The 21,180-nt window shown below is 35.4% G+C and overlaps 1 protein-coding gene across 2 annotated transcripts in view; it reads right to left on the bottom strand.

Moving 5' to 3' along the window:
* lin-28 (protein lin-28 homolog) overlaps window positions 1-18,896 on the bottom strand; it is a 33,640-nt gene extending 14,744 nt beyond the window's left edge. The window contains exons 1-2 of one of the 2 annotated variants that reach the window (XM_069049620.1): window positions 18,625-18,896; window positions 18,306-18,376 (exon numbers count right to left, since the gene is read on the bottom strand). In XM_069049620.1, coding sequence (XP_068905721.1) covers window positions 18,306-18,369 — 64 coding nt within the window. In that variant the 5' untranslated portion in view covers window positions 18,370-18,376; window positions 18,625-18,896. Of the gene's footprint in view, window positions 1-5,512; window positions 5,670-18,305; window positions 18,377-18,624 lie in introns of those variants that run through there. The other variant, XM_069049621.1, reaches the window with a different exon arrangement.
* Window positions 18,897-21,180: the final 2,284 nt, after the last annotated feature.

The raw sequence follows: 21,180 nt of genomic DNA, 5'->3' as shown, positions 1-21,180 counted from the left end.
AGTTCGTATCTTCTGCCACGATTTTATCTACCCTAATGCACAAAAACAAATCCTACAAAGAGTTTTTTTCTTTAAAAAAAAAACGTATGGGTTTACTGGTTTCACTTCCTGTCACTCTTCAAATTCTACAATCTTGTGTATAATAATTGATTTTGGCGATTTCATGCTTGACAGACACTTACAATATGATCAGATAAATTTGGACAAAGAGTTAATTGTAAAAAATTGAAGGAGTTTGTTTGATTAATTCGTACGTTTTACGTATGCTTGGCATGAATAATTATTCTTTGCTGTGTTATTACTAATCTACAAAATGTCTATAAAAGAACGTAGGTATATCAGAAGTCCTCTGTAATTCAAATATAAGTATTCGATTTTTGCCACTCTGTAGCATATCGTAGTACCAAATAGAAAAAAGAGGTTATGTAAGTAATTAATGGCAAGTTTAATAGACTGTTGTAAAATGAAAAGTATAAGAATATGGGGAAACTGAAGAAAATCACAAGCAAAACAACACAAGCAAACAACTGACGCAAAGGTTTAACAATTTGACATTTAACTGTTGACATCTGATTTGACGGCTTCAATGGCTTAACATAGTTCGGCACAATAGCATAGGACTCTTGATATATGTTCTTTTATAGACACTTGTATCGTGCGTTCATTTAAATTTATCATCAAAGTTGGCGTTGGAGTGTCGATTGAGAACGCACCACTCGTGTAAAAGTGTAGATTTAAACAGCTGATCTGTGATCCTTTATACGTATAGTGCTTTCACAATCGAGTCTTCAACGCCTACTTTGAGGATAAATTAAATGAACGCACCATACAATTTTTGGTGCTGTTTTGTTGAAGTTTGAACTAATCTGATGTATACATAAGATCGACAATACTTTTTCCTTATTTTATTAGTGTTGTTTTGCTGCAGGTTGTGTTTGTAGTTTCAAATTATAAAAAAATCAATGTAATGTGTCTTCAGCAGTTGTACAGTTTAAAAATATGAAGAGAAAAATGTTCTGAAAGTTGAGAAACAAATATTGAAGTTACGACTGAATAATGTGATTTATTTTTACCCCATTGAAAATTGATACCTACTAGTTAGATCTAAGACTCGATTTTTGTTTTTCTCGGTTTCAGATTTATTTGGTAATGATGACACTGGCATTATCTAAAATCGATTAGGTCATTATTTCGGAGTAGGAAGAAACATATAATAAATGGATATATATAGTACGGAAAACTATAAATGAATTCTTAATTAATAAAAAAAAAGCAAAAGGTGTCAAATTGTTGTAGGTTACGGAGTGAATTCGTAATTAAGACAGTTATTTGTTGAAAGGTATTGACATAATGATGATGATGATGACGATAATAATAACATTAATAACGGCCTGAAGACAGAAAACTTTGTATTAAGTTTGAAAGAAAAAAAAAGAATATAAAGTTAAAGGGAAAAATGAAAAAGAAGAATGACAAAAAAGATATTTTTTATGAAGTTAAGGAAGAAGAAAGGTTTAAAAACGGTTAGCAAAAAATTAGAAGCAAATGAAAGAAAAGTAGAGGAAGAAACAAAATAAAATATATCACATGCAATTGTTATGGTAAAACTTTATCATGAAAAATGTAACATTACAAGTCATAAATGGAACTACAAATAAAAATATTTTGTTGAATGTAAGAATACATATTAAATTTACATTAAAAAGAATATTCATCAAACTAACATTTAAAAAAAGCTTTCCCCGTTTGATGATAGAACATTTTTATGACAAAACAAGCTAATTTAGCAATTTGTGTCTTATTTGCTTTTCTCACAATTTCTGTTTTTTTCCAATTTGTATTTCCTTGTGAAAATATTGTTTCTATAAAACTATATAGGTACGCTGTTGCACATCAACTAATTTTGTAGACAATTAAAACACACTCCACATGTTGATTATACAAAGTATCTATAAATGATTGTCGGGTCAAGTCAGCTTTGGGAAAAATATTATTGTGCCGCCTTGTTGAAATATATGTAAAATTTTAATTAATTATTAACTGTCACTGTTGACATTAATGGCGTTTTATTGGCGCTTTTCAGTGCAGTTTTTGTTCCTTATATTCGTTAATAATATAATTAGTTAATAAACAGCAAAAATCTGTATTTTTCAACAGAAATTGCAAATTTTGAGCTAAGCAAAATGTGTGAGGATAGGATTTAGCCAATAACCTAACCTGAAAATGTGAACATTCAGAATTTACCGAATTAATTCTACATAAGTATAATGCGGGACATTTAAAATTTGACTAATTTTCATAGCAAACTGGACCAGACAATCATTTATAGACACCTGTGCAATACAGTACTTTCTGAAAATAATATTGTAACAATATTAATAAAGCAGCATAATAATTTGATTTATTGTAAAATCGGCAAACCAATTTTGTCACACATTCAATGATAACAATAAATTGCAATTTTTATGATTTACTGTTTAATTTTTAAAACCTTGAAATTGTTCAAAATATTTATGAAAAACTCTGATGTGTATACAGCACTGAACAAGATTTCCACAGCAAATTCTTAAACTCCATCGTTGACTATCTACCTAGAAGTCACTTGTATCCATAAATATTTGCAAAACGCTAGATAAAATAAATATTTAGTGATCAAACGATTACACTAAAAAAATCGTTAAAATTACAGATTGTGTAGGAAACTCTTTAATATTTAGAATACACCAGAAGAAGAATTAACAATGAAACAACAAGATTTTTTGCTTGAAAGTCAAAAAATGTTGACCAAAAATTAGCAATTTGTGTTAATTCGACAAACACAACAACTAGCTTGATCCGATTTGGGTAAACAATAATGCAATAACGGTTAATAAACATATAGTCGTTTAAATACGGATCTTTTGACATCATCTCGTACAAATTTACAACTTTTAAAACACCGCTTTAGTGTGTAGTATCTGTAAAATGTTAGCCTATCAGCCAATAGTAAAATACCAAACACATATTTCTTACTGCCGTGGTAATAAAATAAAAACCCTTATCACGGAACGCGTTTGTTTACCTTAATAAGCAGTAATTGTTTGCTAGTTTGACAATGTTCCCAATATTTGTTTCTTTATCGCCGTTTCCGGGAAAACATTGTAAACGGCAAATTCTCAACAAAATAGAAGCAAACCCAAAACTGTGAAATTGAGAACTAATTTCAAATTTTATTCAACACTCATGACAGTTGTTATTTGTTGTGGAAACGTGTGCCTCTGCTAGATTGTTCTCAAGACGCCAGCTGCGATTATCATGGAAAAGTGAGGTTAGGTTGTTGATGTTACTGAGTTATGAGTGGAGTGTTTAACAGATTTTGAATAAAAAAATTAATCATGTTGCAGGAAAAATATGTAGGTTTGTTTCACGACATTGTGTCTTCTTGTTGATCGAGTTTGAGTTCGATTTGTTGCAGAAGAGGTTCTTCGCAAAGGCAGAAGAACTGATTTGTAAAAATGCAAGCAACGACTGTGATCAGTTGGAGAAGGTCGAACGGTGTTGCACAAGTGAAGAGGGAAATGTGTTGTATATTTCCTGATAGTTGGTTATTTCTGGTGGTCAGCAGGACCTAAGCGGCAATCAGTCAAGGCTCAACCTTCCAAAATGTTTTCATTATTTGTAATCAACTGCATTAGTCACAAAAATACTCGCTGACTCAAATAGGAAGCTGTCAGCGGTATTAATTAGATTGTAGAGCGAACTATTTGAGGAATTCGTGATGAAAATGTGTATTAATTGCGCGATTAAATCGTCCGAAAGTAAAATCGTAGAGGGCATCGGCAGTTGTGTTTCGATGGGTTGGACCCATCTTCAGATCAGATAGTCCCGTCCACCATTGTCACTGAATTCTTGGACAAACTGGCCATTTGAAAAATTCCGACCAACCCTCGGATTCCGAGAAAGGGGAAACGCTCATTAAAAAACGGGTTTGTCGAAGCGACGCCCCTACACAGAAACATCCCCGAAAATCCTAGACAGGACGCGATAACTTTTGTTTCGGCATTTTCGTTCCTTGGAAAAAAATCGTGAACAGTTGACGGAGCGGTTATACTTTCCCGCGGTTACTACAATGGCCCGTTTGAGGATGCAGCCGGGCCAGTACAAGGGTTGCTTGACAGGGGTAGTTTCCAACAATACCTGCCCAAATATCTAGTTACCTAGGACAGCGGCGTGCGCGCTTTTTCTACCGACAACCGACAATCCGCCGCCGATTCCTCGTCCCGCACTTCGGGGGAAAACGGCGAAAGCATGCGGGAGCATCCGCCGCCCCCTTGCACACAACCCGAGCTGTCGTTCGGTGGTGGGCGTCGGTTTTTGGTGCCGCCGCGGCCGAGGCGCCCCTGGCCCCTACCTTTGCGTCTTAAAATAGATTATAAAGTGCATTGAACGCAGTTCGGTTCGGGTCGAAACCACCCTTCGAAGACCCGGGACGTTTCCCATGCCGTCGTTTCGTCTAATCTATGACCTGCCGCTCCCGTCGCCCCGCACCGCCGTCTCAAATTTTAAAACAACCCCCAAAACGAGTCGTCGGTGATCTGATTGCCAGGTCCTGGAAGCTATTTTCGCTGATCTAATTAAATTAGCGTGTGAAGGTGATAGAATTTTGTTATTACGGAATGTCCTCAATCGTCGGACGGTGCAGTTATTACGGCGAGATTTCACAAATTGTTTACCAATAATCTCAGCTTTCCACGAGCAAGGTCGTCCAAGAACACAAAGAAAACAACCGATTTAAATGATTCACAATCGAAATGATTCACTGCCGTTTGGACAACTCCTCTGGCCAAGAACGCGTTACTCACGCACAAATTTCAACTTTCCACAAATTTTTTCATCGCATTTGACCGATCACCTGCCGGAAATGCGTACGACAGACCAATCAAACGCTTCACCCTCCGAGTCCCCTAATTATCAGCCCGCAAGACGCAAAACACTCCAATTTTCCACCGATTCACCTTTGACAAACCTGGCACCCCCATCTCGCTCACTTTCGCAAGTATCAAGGGGCGGCGCGGGCGAAACGCCCCGCACGAGGGGGTGCGACTTTAGGTTCTTGACTTGGTGCCGCGGGGCGGTTAGCGCGACGGGTGCAGCGTCCCGGGTGAGGTCGAGCAGGGCGCGCGGCCCCCCGTGGGGGCTGTCGGGGCCCGCGGGAGCGGCGAAAGCGCGGCCGTGTCGGCGTTTTCGGGGGGATCGGGGCGCGACGCGGTCGGAGCCCCCGGAAAGGCCCCCGGTCGGGGGCAACGTGCGTCAGCGCGATTGAATTCGGCGCTGGGAGCGATGGACGGCGCGATGGGTGTCGGTTGGCGGCGAAAAGTGCGGTTATGGTCGGGGTCGGGTGTCGGGGTTGTGGGTGGTGTGTGCGGGGTTGGCGTCGGAAACGTGGTCGTGATTGTTGGTGTGAAGCGTAAACAAACGAGTGCGAAATGCGCATAATTTAAAGTAATGTGCGGCGAAGGTTATGTGAACGTACCTTTTCCATTTTCCAGCTCACTCTCCATTAACGCAAAACTAATAAACAATGAAAAACAACAAATTAGAAAAAACCAAAAAAATTCCCTAAACCATAACGGCTGACTACATCTCGGAGTGCCCGAACTCTTGGACTTCTAGATTCACACTAGCGCTCTAGGAATGAAGGAACCTTAAAAAACATCCGGGCCAATGAAAAGTCCGCCTGATGCATACTATTTCTATTCTCCCTTCTATACGATTTTCATAAAGCACAAATTGCCGTGGCCTACATTTCGTGTTCTTTTTACATAGTTTACTATGGCAGAGTTATGTACCATTCATAAAATTCCTCGACTTACTCGTGATAAACTCGGACGCATATCTCTGATGATTATGCTAGTCGAAAACAAACAAAAATAAACACTCGGCTTGTTGATGTGCTACCATTTGCTGGAATTTTACTACTGAATGGGTTCACGCACTCTCATTACGCACTTATATTACACATTTTTCGTGCACCTCGTTCTTTCGCGTTGTCGGAGCCCCCTGACGCCGTCTCTTCCGTCTTCTTCGCTCCGATTCGGACGACAATTAGCGAAGAATGTGCGTACACCTTTGCGCCGAACCTTCCTTCCAGGTTGCCACCGCTGATGGCCTTAAGTGTTTCGACTTTATTATTTAATCAGATTACATGAAGGAATTCTGGAACGTTAATTTATTTAACCTCTCCAATGAGTGCACATGGTGTGGTCCATCGCACGATTACGAAACTCGGAGGAATCGCTCGACAATGGCTTCGAGAGGGAATTTCTTCACAACAATGGTTTGGAAGCGTTAAAGCGGTCCACTCGATTTTGTTTAGAATTGGACATTTATTGTGTTACCGGTGGAGGCACAAAGAACACATTTTTTTAAGCTCAGTGGATGAGCGCAACAAATGTAGTCGAGTTACTCGATGTAATTTTAATCTTTTTATTACGACTTATCACTCGTCAAAAGGAAACGTGATAAAGTAAAACGAATCCGGGTTCAACTGTGATGTGTTTTGGACATGGTGTAAACAGTGTAAAAATTTCCAGTAATTCTCTTTTGCTTAAGACATATCTAGTAAAAACTCCCCTATTTTTATAACGGGATAAATGTATTGTGATTATTTTTCCTCAAGAAAATTTAAAATGTACAAATAGTAAAGTAACTAATAAAGTAGGTAGCACAAATTGTTGGTATGTAGTCATAACAGAAATATAATAATATATACTTCATCAACAAAGTGATTTTATTTTTCTACTGTTTTAATAATACATAAATGTATATCGTACAATATTTTAGGAATTTATTTTAATTTTTTACTTTTGTAAACATTATCTTGGATACTAAAGTTAGAAGAGATATTTAATTTTGTTGGAGAGGTACCCTGTTATTTGCCTTTTAATATTTAAAAAATAATAAGTGCATCACTGCTACAGGTATTCTACAAGTTTATGAAAATAAACAATATTCCCTTGTTTGTGGTTGCAGCAAAAATAATAATTATTAAGTCTGGACACACAAAACTTAGTTATAAAATTTCATTTCCTATAACTATAGAAAGGAGGGATATTGCAAAAAAAATACAGATAAATTAATAGTTTATCGATGAAGTGTTTCCCTTTCTGCAATAATCATGATTTTTGTTTAATTGTCTTAAATATTTTTTTGGAGAAGTTTTGAACGCAAAAACCATCAGATATAACCGGAACCTTATAGATGTGGATTGGGGAATTGTCGTTAAGTTGGCACTACCATGAAAAGTAACTAGGCGCGTTTATAAGGTATTTGAAATTTATGACAGATTTCTCACTAAAGTACAGTTCAATTAGAAGTTTTAAGCGACCTTGAGTTTGACAATCCACATCCAAAATGGTTTGCTAGGTATAGTTTTCTATATTCATGATTGAAAATACATAATAAAAAAATTTCTCTGTACTTTAAATATCATTAGAAATCGATCAAGGAATTAATGCAATATTACCTCAGTAATAAAGCAAAATAATACATTATTTTACAATTTAAACAAAACATAATAAATAAGGTTGACAGAGTTATCAATTATCATCTAGTACTTTCAGCTTTATATGGTTGGCAGCTGTTATCTTTGTCTGCAGGGACATTCAACCAATTTATTATAATTTATTATTATATTACATATTTAAGAATTACTGTAATTACAATTACATGCTTTAATTAGGTATTGTTGTTTTGACATTTGACACTTTGACAGATTTGTCCCCAAAACACAATTTACCACGAAATTTTAGTGCAGTAGTGGTATATAAGAGATTTACACCATTTTGTTGACAAGAAGTGAAATTTTTTTAGTATGCAATTTATCTCTTAAATCAAGTATAATTTTATTAATGTCATCGGAGACCGACTTATCGCGGAATCAGGAGATTCAAAATCTAAGAAATTCCTTTTTGAGAGGATTTCCCTTGCCATTCAACGTGGAAACGCTGCAAGCATTCGGGGCACTTTTCCAGATTCCGCATTATTATCGGAAATTTTCGCATTGTAAATTAAAAATGTTATTTTATGTTAAATTTTAATAAATTATTATTGTTCGTTACATTAAAAATAAACAGTATAATTTTCTGTCTAATGTGTTAAGAATTATCAACAACAATAATCTTGAAAACAAATATCATTCAGATGTTTTTTTTAAATTTAAGCTTAATAGAGAGATTATTTAAATTTAAACTAAGAAAAATAATTTAAAGAAAATACATAATTAATTTACTTCTTATTGTAAACATATTTTTATTAAACAGTTTTTAGGTTATCTTAGAAATAACCAAGTTATAAATCTAAAGATAATAAAAGCACTTGTAACGTGTGTTCAAAAATTACGTGGTCAAGTAGGCTGCTGCTTGCTTTTGTGTGTCGGGTGGGTTAGTTTCAGCAGCTGTGAAATATTTCCTGAGATAGGAAGAGTTGGAGTGAACAACCTCCAATCTGCAATAGTGACTCCAAACTGCAGAAACTGTTGAAACTGTTAGGGAAATAATAAAAAATAAAATGGAGATATGATGCAAGTGGGGTTATGTGTCTGAAGGAACCTTCCAAGACGTATAAAGCCAAATATGACTGCGTTCTTTAGACTTTTTCGACGCTCGTAGGAGATAGATGTCACTACTTATGTTGTTGCTAATGATGGTGCCTACTTTGTAAGCTTACAAGAATTGTTTTTGTTAGGCAAATCAAGGTAATTATCATTACCTAAGATTGGCTTTACTATAAAATTTCATCAGTTGCACAGAAAATATAGGCAAAGATAAAGAACATATTCCTATTTTAGTACAGCGTGATCAAAAATGGCTGAATCTGTTGATGGTAACAATGAAAATTTGAATGATTTTGGTACCACTGTAATCTAAATGCATTTTCGGTGGTCATTTACCATCAAAAGTTCATTTTTGTAATATTGGGTGATTCAAAATGATTCTGGATAAATATGGCAACTATGTACGCAAATTTATGTGGCAACTGTGTGGGTAGGATAGAGTTGACATTTCTTTGACAGTTCATAGTCGCGCAATTTAAAAGTGTCAAATCAATGTGCAATAATGGGTATAAAAAAATCAAATAAGACTTTTTTGTATCAATGCGTGTCTTTAAAGAACAACTCAGAATTCTTTTCAGATATTATAAAAAATCAAGCAACCAATATATTTTTGTCAAGTTTAGTCGATCCAAAAAATTTTATTTTTCCATGTTCTTTTACATTTTTTCCAAAAGCTTGGATCTATGTATGTTTTATTTTAAGTTTTGGAAAAACTTAGTGCTTCCCTCTTTTGACATAATTTTATTAACTCCTTTGAATGGGCATTAACTTGTAGCTATTCTTGTGAAAAAAATACTAGAGTATGCTAGGTCCTAGGGTGCGTTGAAAGCGTGTCTTGCAGAGATAGACCACTTCCGTGTAATTTCGTGCGCCATCTACAGTCTAATTGTACCAAGCTGTTGGATGGTTACGTTCATGTGAAAAATAAATGAAAAAACTTCGTGATGCGATTTTTATTGACAATCTGAAGGAAAGTAAATTGAGTGGGTTCGGTTGCGTTTTAACCTTTCGTCTTTTGTCCGAATATTTGGCAAAAGAATTTTTATCGGTTTTGGGCAGAATGTCGGTAACTTTCTCATGGCATAACGGTTCCTACCGTAGAATTAACATGTAGAGTGTAAAATGAGGCACCGAATGCGAATCTCGACCTTGTGACGCGCAACAAAAGGACGCCACCTCGAGGAACTTTGTATGGAAGAAGTCACTCGATGCAAGTCTCCAACGGAACGCATTACTCATTTCTGGGAATTTGAAGGTGAAAATGGTGCTTAGGTATTTTAATGTGTAGGAACTCGTCAAACATTTTCCAGAGACACGCTGGTCGCATAAAATCCACCGTCCCTCTTAATATTCATCAATCTCTTGGTACGTGATGAGCTGTTATAAATTAAAAGTGTTGACTCGGTTCGGCCATTCTAAAATGGCCAAGCGCACCCTCCAGCTCCCTTTATTAATATTTTACGGTATTGATTACACACCCTCGCTGAAAATTCGCATTAGTGACGTCATAAACGACGCCGAATATGATTGGTGGTTGCCTAGAGACGCCCTATAACTCGTAATGGCGCACCCCCGATTTATAACTGGAAATTATATTAAACTGTTTGCAAAAAATAAAAAGGATCCGGGGCCGGGGAGCATGTTTGGCCTGGGATGAACCAATATTTCTCTATCAATAAGCGTCGACGCGATAAGCACCAAGAAAAATTTCAATTAAATCTCGATTTATCGACAAAAACGGCGGATTGTCGGCGACAGCTCGTGCGTTAAGGACACACTAATGCCAGAGTGTCTTCGGCTTTTTCACAGTCGAGGAGGTTCCAGCGGGAAGAAAGTGTGAATAATCGGAAATTCCTCGCTTTTTCCTGGCGTCGACCGAATCTTCCACCGGTCCAACGTATCTCGCCAACAATGGATTCGTTGGGTATTTTTGTAAACAACAAACAAGTTCGGGGCCCACGTCATGATAAAATTTAGATATGAATGAACCATTATGCCCGAATGTTACGAAATGCATCGCGTGTGACAGATAAGAGTTATCTTCGAGCGAGCGGCTTCGATAAAGCGGAAGTGCATGTTCGTTCCATCTTCGGGACCAGATTTTGGTACAGATGGTGATAACGCGCGTTACTGCGCATTAACCAAATTCTCGTGGTTCCAACAAAAAAACCGCGATTCAACCGAATCACAATGAAGAAACACGTGCCGAGATAATAAAGAGTGGAAAAAATTGCGTCACATATCGACTCCGAGGGAGAGGCAGATAATGCGATATTGTTGCTGTGGCCGGATTCTTGTGTGCAAACATCTACCGAAAAATATTTACTAATCTTGCACCATACGTATTTCTTGTGGCCGATAGTGTACAACACTGAATTTATTTTATAGCGTTTTAAAAGATGCTGTGGGTTCTGGTGATTAATATTTGAGACATATTTGAGATCACAAGTAAACAAACAGTTAACAAGAATTTGGATCATTTTTGTTGAAATCAAAGAAGTGAAAATACATTTTTTCAACAACCGTCTCAAAAGAGGTTACTTTTAATACCGTTTTCTCTCACTAAAATTGATGTTTTTGTAACTGTACAGGTTACTAAGGCAACACTTTTACCTCCTAGGATTAAAAGTACTTTTAACTAGGCTTAAACATTTTTATTTGCAACTAATAGTTTAACACTTCGTTGATTTGTAGAAAACAACTAAATATGTAAACAAAAGCCAAAACTGTTTCTTTGGTTACACGAATATTTCAATAAAACGTTTCGTGCTTTTCATGATATGGGTCCTCTACTTGGTTGGAGAAAAAATAGTGTCATTCGGACTAAAAGTGACTTTTTTTTGACTCGGCTACGCTACGCTATGCAAACAAATTGCACGTCAAAAAAGTATCACTTTTAATCCTAATAACACAATCTACTATTTTGTTCCCTTTTTTTTTTCTTAACATCGTAGGCATTTTGCAAGTATGTATTGAGTTGATACTGGACATTCTTTGGAACTTTTTAAATTTAGATTTATTTTTTAACAGCGTGAGTTTATTCAGATAAATTACATTTTTTCTTCAATTTAATATTTAACAAATGTTCGAAAGTAGTTCTTTGGTTGGCACCAAATTTGAAAAAAATCTATAATTGCCTAATCCTTCATTCTTTATCTTTTCTCTCTGGTTACAATTATCTAATTTAATTTATTTATCCTAATTTATTACCTCCTTTTTCCATTAACGTAATATTATATGTAGGTATAAGAGTGACCTTCGAGATTTTCAAATTTCTGATAATCCTCGCTAAGTAGGTAGGTATCTATTTACTTATTAATTTAATTTAAAAAAAATCTTTACTAAATATGTTCAGTTAATTCTGGTGTGAGCATTTTTCAAAAAATTCGATTTAACAAAACTGTATTACACTGTTTTTCTTTTGGTTTTCCTCTTTTGTCAATTGCATTTCACTATTTCTCAAAACTGTTTCATATTTACGTCACTTCCACATTAACTACTCTGGTTTAGATTTATTTTTATACTATTTTTTATTGAATCAATAAGTAACCAAGGAAGAGAATAGACAGAAAACAAATAACAAAAAAATAGATTATTACAGAAGTTTTTACACAATATTGTTGCTAAACACAAAATGATGTTTTTTGTATTTAACCATTCGTGCATGTTGATGGAAATTTTAGAATGGATTACAAAAATAGTAGTTTATTTAACGAGTTCGCGCGTAAATTGGGTGAGTGAAACGAGCGTTTTAAAGGCCCACGAGTGTCAAAAAAGGCCCAATTTACACACGAACGAGTTGAATACAACGTTTTTTTGTTCGACGAGCCCCTTAAAGGCTCCAAAATCGCTTAAAATCTTTAAAATTAGCTTGACGTTTCGTTTTAACAAGTTGTGACATTTTCAAAATCCGTTCACACAGGAGAAAATTCTCAAATTCTGACAGTGTCGAACAAAAAAGTAGATTTGTGTACTCGTATATAACCATTATGTATTTAGATAAAAAGTGAAATTCAGCCAAGGGTGGTTGGCGTAACGAGTTGGGAAAGGATATGGATAGTAAAAATGTGACAGCAAATTATTACTAAAACGATGCTCCTTTGGCACGAAACTAATATTCTTCATTGCTTTCAACTGTCATAAATTCTCATTTTTCTCCTTTGTAAACAGCCTGCTAACTGCTCTAAAGCAAAAAATAGCAGATAACCAACCGTTGCCCTAGACAACACATTAAAAGTGACATTTCTCGAAAAATTTGTCAAAACTGTCAAAAGCAAATGCGAAATCATTTTAAATAGATTTGGAAGCTTTGGGGCGTCGTTTCAAACAATAAAAGTTTGTATGCAACTCGTTTCTGTGCAAACTGGGCTTTTCTAATTGCCCTCGAGGCCTTAAAATCCTCGCTGCGTTCGTATTTCAATCTGGCCTCTCGGGCAATTAGAAAAACCCAATTTACACAGAACCTCGTTGCATAAATAACTATTATTTCATATTTTTTGTGTGTGAATATTGACAGAATATAGTCGAAACAATTAAAATAAGTTTTTTAAAGGGAAAATGCAGAATTTTACTAATAATACCACTGATAATTAATTTTAAAGAATATGTCTGAAAAAATGTCTGCTTTAAATCTCCAGAAACTGTCTGGAACAAGTAGACTTGAAAAATATTAATGATAATGCTAAAAATTAGTGTTTTATCTTTTTAACAAGTGGCTATTCAATGAAGAATTCCAAAATTTGTGATGGTAGAGGTCCAACATCGGAAGAACAAAATTAACAAATATAAGTAGGTACTATATAAATCTTGATTATTTATATTTTTTTTACCAGTTTTAGGAAGCTAAATAATAATAACAAATTTTCAGTTTGGAAAAGTAGCGTTTTGTAGATTCCTGAAATATAATAGATAATAAGCGTAGATATTTTACTTAACAAGAAAGAAACAGCGATAGAAAAACAATTTGCAATTTTTGATTTTTTTAACTTTATTTTTTGGTATTTTATGATCTTAAAAGTGATACATAGTAGGTATCTTGACACGGAATATTTATTAACAAAATACAAGTGTCCCACCTAACACTTTTAGGTCTCATATCTCTATTATTTATGAACCGATTTTTGTGAAATTTTTAAAGGGCGGAAATTAATCTCGCGTTACTCAAGTGCCTCCAGTCTTAAATCGTTTAAGGTTTATCCTAAACCGTAAAACAACAATAAACAATGACTTCCGCAGAAATTCCTAAAAGCAGTCGTACTATAAGAAAAAGGGGAAAAACCGTGTTAATTTTCCAAAAGGTATTAAGACTCGCATATCCATGAAACAAATGAGCATCTTTGTGAAATTTTTGACTTTTTTTTTAATTTTCATCAAAACATACTAATTTACATAATATACTCATACATCAAAGATCGTACTCGTAGTAAACAATGGTAAAAGCGCTCATTTAATCAGTATAATCGTATTTCACTAGGTAATTAACTAACCATAAAGTGAAACTTCAAGGCTGAATACCGGCCATTTGTCAGATAGGCAAATGAAGTAAAAACATGTTTGTTTTAGTTTTATTACTTAAATGATAACACATATTAGCAGTAGGTAGTGAACTTGTATTGATTTAATACTGGCAAAAAAGTAATCACCATTGAAAAAAGAAATTCCCAATTAACCTACGAAATTGTGGTTAAGATAGCTCTAGAAGCTGGAGTTGAAAAACAGTGTTTAGTAAATAAATGAATAATAATTAGAGAATCTCGTTAACTTTCATTTATTTTTCGAAATTTACATTTCTTTCCAATACTTCTCAAATAAAATTTGAAATTTTATGCCACATTCAAAATTCTTATAAATTGAATTTTCATTTTTAGTAAACATAAAAATCTGCTACATATTTTCTGATTCATTCTTACTGGGTTAAATGTCAGAACGTAAACACTAATTATAATAAAAAATTATTCTTCGCCCATATTATTTAATTTAATTGGTGTGTTACAAAAATAAAACTAATGAGCATTTATGTTGTTCATTATTTAAATGTAATTTTATCCAGACAAGGAAACAACACAGAGCAAAAGCGTGGAACAGATAAAGAAAACTGTTTACCCAGTGTTCAAATAATCTTTAAATTACCAAAAAGCTCTCACACGAAAGTCGACCTTCACAATCTCAAGTTTTACGTTTACATTTATTAAACACGTTTAATAAGTATTTTGTCGAGTCCAATTTTGAGGGGGATGACACCACGGAGATGTTCCAACGTGAAATACATTATGCATTTTTTTTTGCAGAAATTTAATTTGTCTTTCTGGATTTGTTGGAAATTTGTGGGTACAAACTGTGTAGTGATATAATAAGCAATAAATAACGGAGTCGAATTCGTGGTAAATCTGGCGAGCCCCGCCACTGGTCGACCCAACGAAACGTTCCTGCGATAAGGTTGATCTTCGCTTAAAATGACCTGTTTACACCATCAAAACAACGAGCCATGCTGTTGATAAACGAAATAACCAACGGAATTTACGTCAAAAAGCGAAAAATCCGCCATCTCCGACGACACTCCATCCTTCGCCTATTTGAGCCCACAATTTTTTGCGCTTGTTTTTGTCGAAAGTTGCGTTCGACGCACCGGAAATAACTTTATTATGACAACAACATTCGAAATAAAAAACACATTAGCGGCGGGCGAATCTACGAAAATAAGATTTCGCAACTTATTACGCATGCGACAGTCGCAGCAGCCGCTGAAACAATCGAAATCGGTCAACCTCCGGTTTGCCGCTCGGCCGGAACGGCGTCCGCACTAGGGCGATTCCCAGAAAAGGGCCCTCGGACGTCGGCGATGCCTCCGCCTTTGTGTGGGGCGAAATTTTGGCGCCCGAGAGGGGAAGCAACACTTGCAACGAGCCGAAAACAGTCTTTGCTTTTTAATTAAGCGAGGCCTCCGCGCCCCGCCGCGCCGCTCGAATTCCTCACGAAGAATGCACCAGCTCGAAAGTGGCCTACAAATGCACGATGGCGAACTGCACCGTGTACGCACCGGCGAGGCTTCGTTAAAATTTAAAACAGTTTTTATTTTATTACGGTTGGTTTATTATGTCACATATCTAGTCCAGATGAAAACGGTTTCAAAACTGTTGTTCTCAATCAACCGGACTTCATTTGCCCTCGACGGCCTCGAGAATACCACGGATTCACCATTTTAAATGCCAAAGACGAAAAAACGGGCCGGACGTGACCACCAAAAGGCACGTCGTAGCTTGACAGCTACACTGCTTTTTAACAATCTACATGTGGCCAGGTTATCACCCTTCCCATCTTACGCTGTTCAATCGCTCTGCTCTCCACATCTTTCAAAATCGTCACTTACATATTCTGATTTAAGGGAAGAACGTCACAACTTCTCAATAATTTAACCACAAATAAATTAAAATGGAATTTTGTACTTCGGTGCTGGAAATACAATTGTTACGAAGAAAAATCAATTTTCATGCAAAAGTCTACTGCGACAGGTGCACCGCAAGGGTCGCTATCTAAGCCTTTATTATTCCTCTGCATAAATATTTAGTTTCATGTCCGCATTAACAGTTGTAAACCTTTAAAAAAGAATTAATTATCAATCAACAATTTGTCATATTTTAAATAAACGCTCAGTACATATTTTTTACCAAGAGCTTTTTCATTTTGAGAGATATGTAAATTGTTAAAAATAATATCTTTGTATCAAAAGAACAAAGTTAGTGTATCATTAAATTTCTTTTTAATTTTTTAATAAGTTTTCAATAAGGTTTTAATAAGATATAAGTCATGGTGTTAATGAGAAATTTTCCTTAGTTTTTTAAACCTCTTTTAAATTACTATTACTATTATTATTATTATTATACTTTATGTCTTGGCTGAAACCCTGTACATTTATTGTAGGTACCTAACGCTTGCAGAAATTAATAACAAATAAAAGTTTTTCCTTTATATTTTTTAATCTTTTTTTAACTTTCACAGTCTACATCTTAATTAAACTCTTTTTATGTTATAATTCATTATCATTACTATTATTATTATTTTTATATTTTAACACTGGAGCCCTGTATTTTGTGCCCAACACTTGTAGAAATTAGTAACAATTTTTTTTTTTAATTTTCACTATCTGCATCTGAATTAAACTTTTCTAATTTTATAATTTATTATCATTACTATTATTATTTTTTATGTCTTGACTGGAACCCTGTATATTGTACCCAACACTAGGAATGATAAATAAAAGTTTTAATTATTTTTTATTGGGCAGTAAGGGCCGTGTTGCAGTGCCAGCTGCCATTTTCATCCCAAATGTCAAATGCCCCTATTCAAACAAACATCCTCTAGCGAGAACATATCAAGAGAAGTGAAAAATCTGTTAAAAAGGCGTCAAATATCCGGGTTACTTTGGCACAGCTCGATGACAACTCGGGGCGGCAGGTTTGATTTTGACAGGTGTTTCCGGCTTGGCCGCGGCGCGTCCAAACTGACTTAAGTCATGTGACCGTCGTTGAGACGGAACAAGCGATGCATTAAAGCCGTTGCGACTTAAGCGTCTAATTAATTTACGGCGAGGATATCAATTTCGTGTCGATTCGTCGCTCGTTCTATTAATGGCGGCAGTGTCGATTTTTCAATGAAGCGGGGGCGGCAGAATGACGTATTAATAAATAAACAGAGCTACAAAACGTGGAGGGACACACTGAATGGAAGGTTTAATTGGCATTATTTACTGTACAATCGATTCGTGTTAATGTGGCTTCGCTCTTTATGAGGCGTTGTTAATTATTGATAATTAATTTAGCAACAAATTTCGCTGAGGGTGGTCGGTTGCAAGGTCTCTTCTTTAAATTTTGTAAACGGTTCAGCAACTTCCTCGTAAAGGGAGAAATGTGCTTCGGTTCCAAAAATGTGAGGTTAAGTGTTTTCTATTTTCCAATCAGAATTTAAAAATGTATACAATTGGTACTGGCTTCTTTGCGATAACATTTTTGTGCAGATTCTTCTATAAGAAAAATAGGCTTTGTCCAAATAAAGCATTCAAAACAAGAAGGGCACGTCACGTGGTGTCAAACCTGTCTGATTGCCGTGTAGTCTTGGCTCCGCCCACGTTCTTCTCGCATTTTCACATATTTTTACAAACACTGCACTGTTTTTATTTACAATGTACAACATTTAAAAATAAATTAAGGCGGTTATTTAAAAAAGTACCTTCCCAATATTAATTGATTTTAATTGATCTACTCTGAATTGTGAGCATCTCAAAATTATTTCTTTCATAAAAGGTGTTTTTAAACAATTTTTAATATTAAAGAAAATATTGAACTGCGTCGAAAGAAATGGGAAATTGAGATTCAGTTCAAAAACAAATTAATTAATGAAGAATTATTTCAGAAAATTGAAATAAATTGAGGAGTTAGTTATGCAGAGCTTTGACTTATTTCAACAAAAAGCGATATTTTTTAGTGAACAATCGGAGCACAAATTCAAGAGATCATTATTATTTTTTATTTATTGCTGGAAGTAGTACAATATGTTGTATTAAAAGTTTGTTACTTGTTTTGGAGGAGAAGAATTGTGAATTTAGTGTGAAAAGGAAGGGTTTACGATCCGGCAGAAGCAACATTCCTCTTAAATTAACAGGCTCGACAAAAGAAAAAATAATTGGGACGCCAACGTTCTAATAATACATTGAACTTACCATTATCAGCTCGGGGATGTGACATTTCCACTCCACTGTCTTCATCTGCCGTTACAACCGTCATAAGGAACCTTTAAATAACAAAGAAAAAAATGTGGGGGTTTAATTTTTCCCGTCGTTTCAACCTTTTACTTTATAAATACAAACGTCCATACATGCGCTCTGCCCTTGCAAACAAGTAGTTTAACAGGTGATGTCTCTGGCAATAAATTGCACAATTTCGCCGATGTCTCAATTAATCGTGAAAATCCAAAAACCGCAACGACCCAGAACGTCGGCGGTACGATTTTTGGGTTGGGAACAAGACGGGATTCTTTACCTCCGTGTGTGCTCTTCTAAAACAACAAAGCTGGACAATATCGCACGTCAGAAGGAATCACACAGCGAAACCTCACGATAACCTCGAAACGCGTCAGGTATAAAAATTAAACTGTCGAATTGTAAAACGCACCGACCAAAACACAGGTAAAAAAAAACAAACACTGACTATTTCCTACAGGGGCATGACAATCCAACGCCTATCACCCTAGAGTAGCTACCCCGACCCGGCCGGCACGAGGACCACGCACTAATCTGAGAAACACCCCCACCCCAAACATACGCACGCTGCGGACCCCCAATCTCAAAATACTTGGTGATTTATCTGAAAAGCAGCCCCTTGAAATCCAGCCTTCACCATACTATGACTGGGGCGTACTCTGCCAAGGGAGAGGAGAGGGTGGCGTCTCCTGCGCTTTTATATACTGGGATATTAAAACTAATTGGGATTTTTTACTGTTTCGGGGCGATGGAGTTCTAGTCGACGGTTGTCAGTCGGCGCAGGGCCTAATTGGATTTTTCTAATAGATTAATATGGCTCATATCGCTTCGGGACAGGAAGTCGACTGATAATCTCGCTTTCGACGGGAATGGACCAGGGAAACTTTAAAATGGGAGATTTGGAAAAATTACGCAGTGTGGAGGAAAATAATTTGTTAATTGATAATAAAGGACGACTTGGATTGTGTTCACGATTTGTTATATTTTACGATTTGTTGTAATTGGCAACTGACACAAAAAAATGGAATTAACAGGATTGTATGAGAGAAAATAAATGTTTAAATTCGTGTTTACGAGTATGTGATACGTAATATCTAGGTGAAATCATCACACGCCGACAGACGAGATGAACTGTGAAAATAATAATTCGAGGATCTGGATCGAGTTCAAAATGTCACCGTCTCGTTGAAATAAAAATATAGCAGGTGGTAAGCTGTAATGTCTCAATAAAAAAGGTTGTACATGTTCAGATGAAGAAAGAAAACGGTTAAAATCGTATAAATCGTGCGTGGAAAATGAAAACTGAGCTTGATCGATTTAGTGAGACAGTTTTAATTTACTTAATTAGGAATTAGAATCGCAAATAAAAAATTAAATGGTATTACCAGAACTCAAAAAAATGTAAATGCGAGTAGGCGTTGCAAGTCACACAACATGTGTCACTCGATGATTTTTGACAGTCAAGTGATAGCAAAACAATTAGGTTAAGTTGGTTTTCTGGTGTGAAATGGGAGTGTAAAATTGTTACCAAAATTGAAAAAATTAAAAGGATTATTTCCTTCATGTGTCTAGCAACCAATTGCGTGACAAATATTGACCAATCAAAACGAGAAAACAAAAAATAACCCGATAAAAAATGTTGCACTTGGGATATAATATGTGGCAATACAATTCATGTATCACGTGATCATCAATGATCCAATGAAAACGCGTAAAGTCCTTAGTTGCATGGCTATCACAGCGATAATAAAAAACAAAAAAAATATTATCTTGTTTACTTTCGTCGTTACGATTTTTGATTGAAATAAATTTGTCATGTTGACAAATAAATGAATAATTTTGTATTTCATTCATTATATTGCCTTATCGAATATAACACGTGGTATGATTAATCATCGATGATATTAAATTCGTGAAATTGAAGTGGGACATTTCACTCGTCCTTCGGACTCGTGAAATCTCCAGCTCAATTTCACTCATAATATCATCGATAATAATCATACCTCTAGTTAGTTTATATTATAGCTGAAAATAGTTTTGTTGGATTTTTCAAATTTAACGTCAAATAAAATTTACAAATGCAAGGATGCCAACTGCAGTGTTTATGAGTTTGCTTGTATGTTGGTATTGACAGATTTTAAGAAGATCCTTCTTCCATATTTTTGTTTACTGCCCGATGGAAAAATATAGGCAAAATATCTTCCAAATTTGTGTTGGCCAAACTATCTTTTAAAAACTGGTGGCGTACACCTAGTGAAGAATGTGGTGAAAGTGCGTCTTCTTACTATCAAACTGTCTCATTGAGAGAATACTTCGTTCTGAGCACATTACCTCATCTTTTACAAAATAGAAGATTGCTCGTATTTCAGTTCACTACAATTTAAACATAAAATCTTTATATTTCTTTAAAAAAACTTTTTTTTTCGACACTCAAAATTTGAGAATTTTTTCCTGTGTGAACGGATTTTGATAAATGTCACAACGAAACGTCAAGCTAGTTTTAAAGATTTTAAGCGATTTCAAGGGGCTCGTTGAACAAAAAAAAAACGTCGTATTCAACTCGTTCGTGTGTAAATTGGGCTCTTTATGGCATGAATAGGCCAGCTTAAAATGCGCATTTTTAGCTGGTCCACTCATGCCATAAAGAGCTCAATTTACACACGAACTCGTTAAGTAATGTACTATTAAAAGTCTATTTTTCGTAAAAAAACATCTCGCTATACTTTTGCTGCTCGATTTATTAATATTATGAAACATAATTTCTTCAAGTAGGTACTTTTATACAATTTCTATAAAAAAGTACTCCAAAAGGGAAGCTGTTTGTGTCTACGTAAAT

This window comes from Tenebrio molitor, chromosome 5 (assembly GCF_963966145.1).
Source record: "Tenebrio molitor chromosome 5, icTenMoli1.1, whole genome shotgun sequence".
In the NCBI taxonomy this organism is placed as follows: domain Eukaryota; kingdom Metazoa; phylum Arthropoda; class Insecta; order Coleoptera; family Tenebrionidae; genus Tenebrio; species Tenebrio molitor.
Note: the sequence above shows the minus strand (reverse complement) of the source record. Positions and strands in the feature narration are given on the sequence as shown.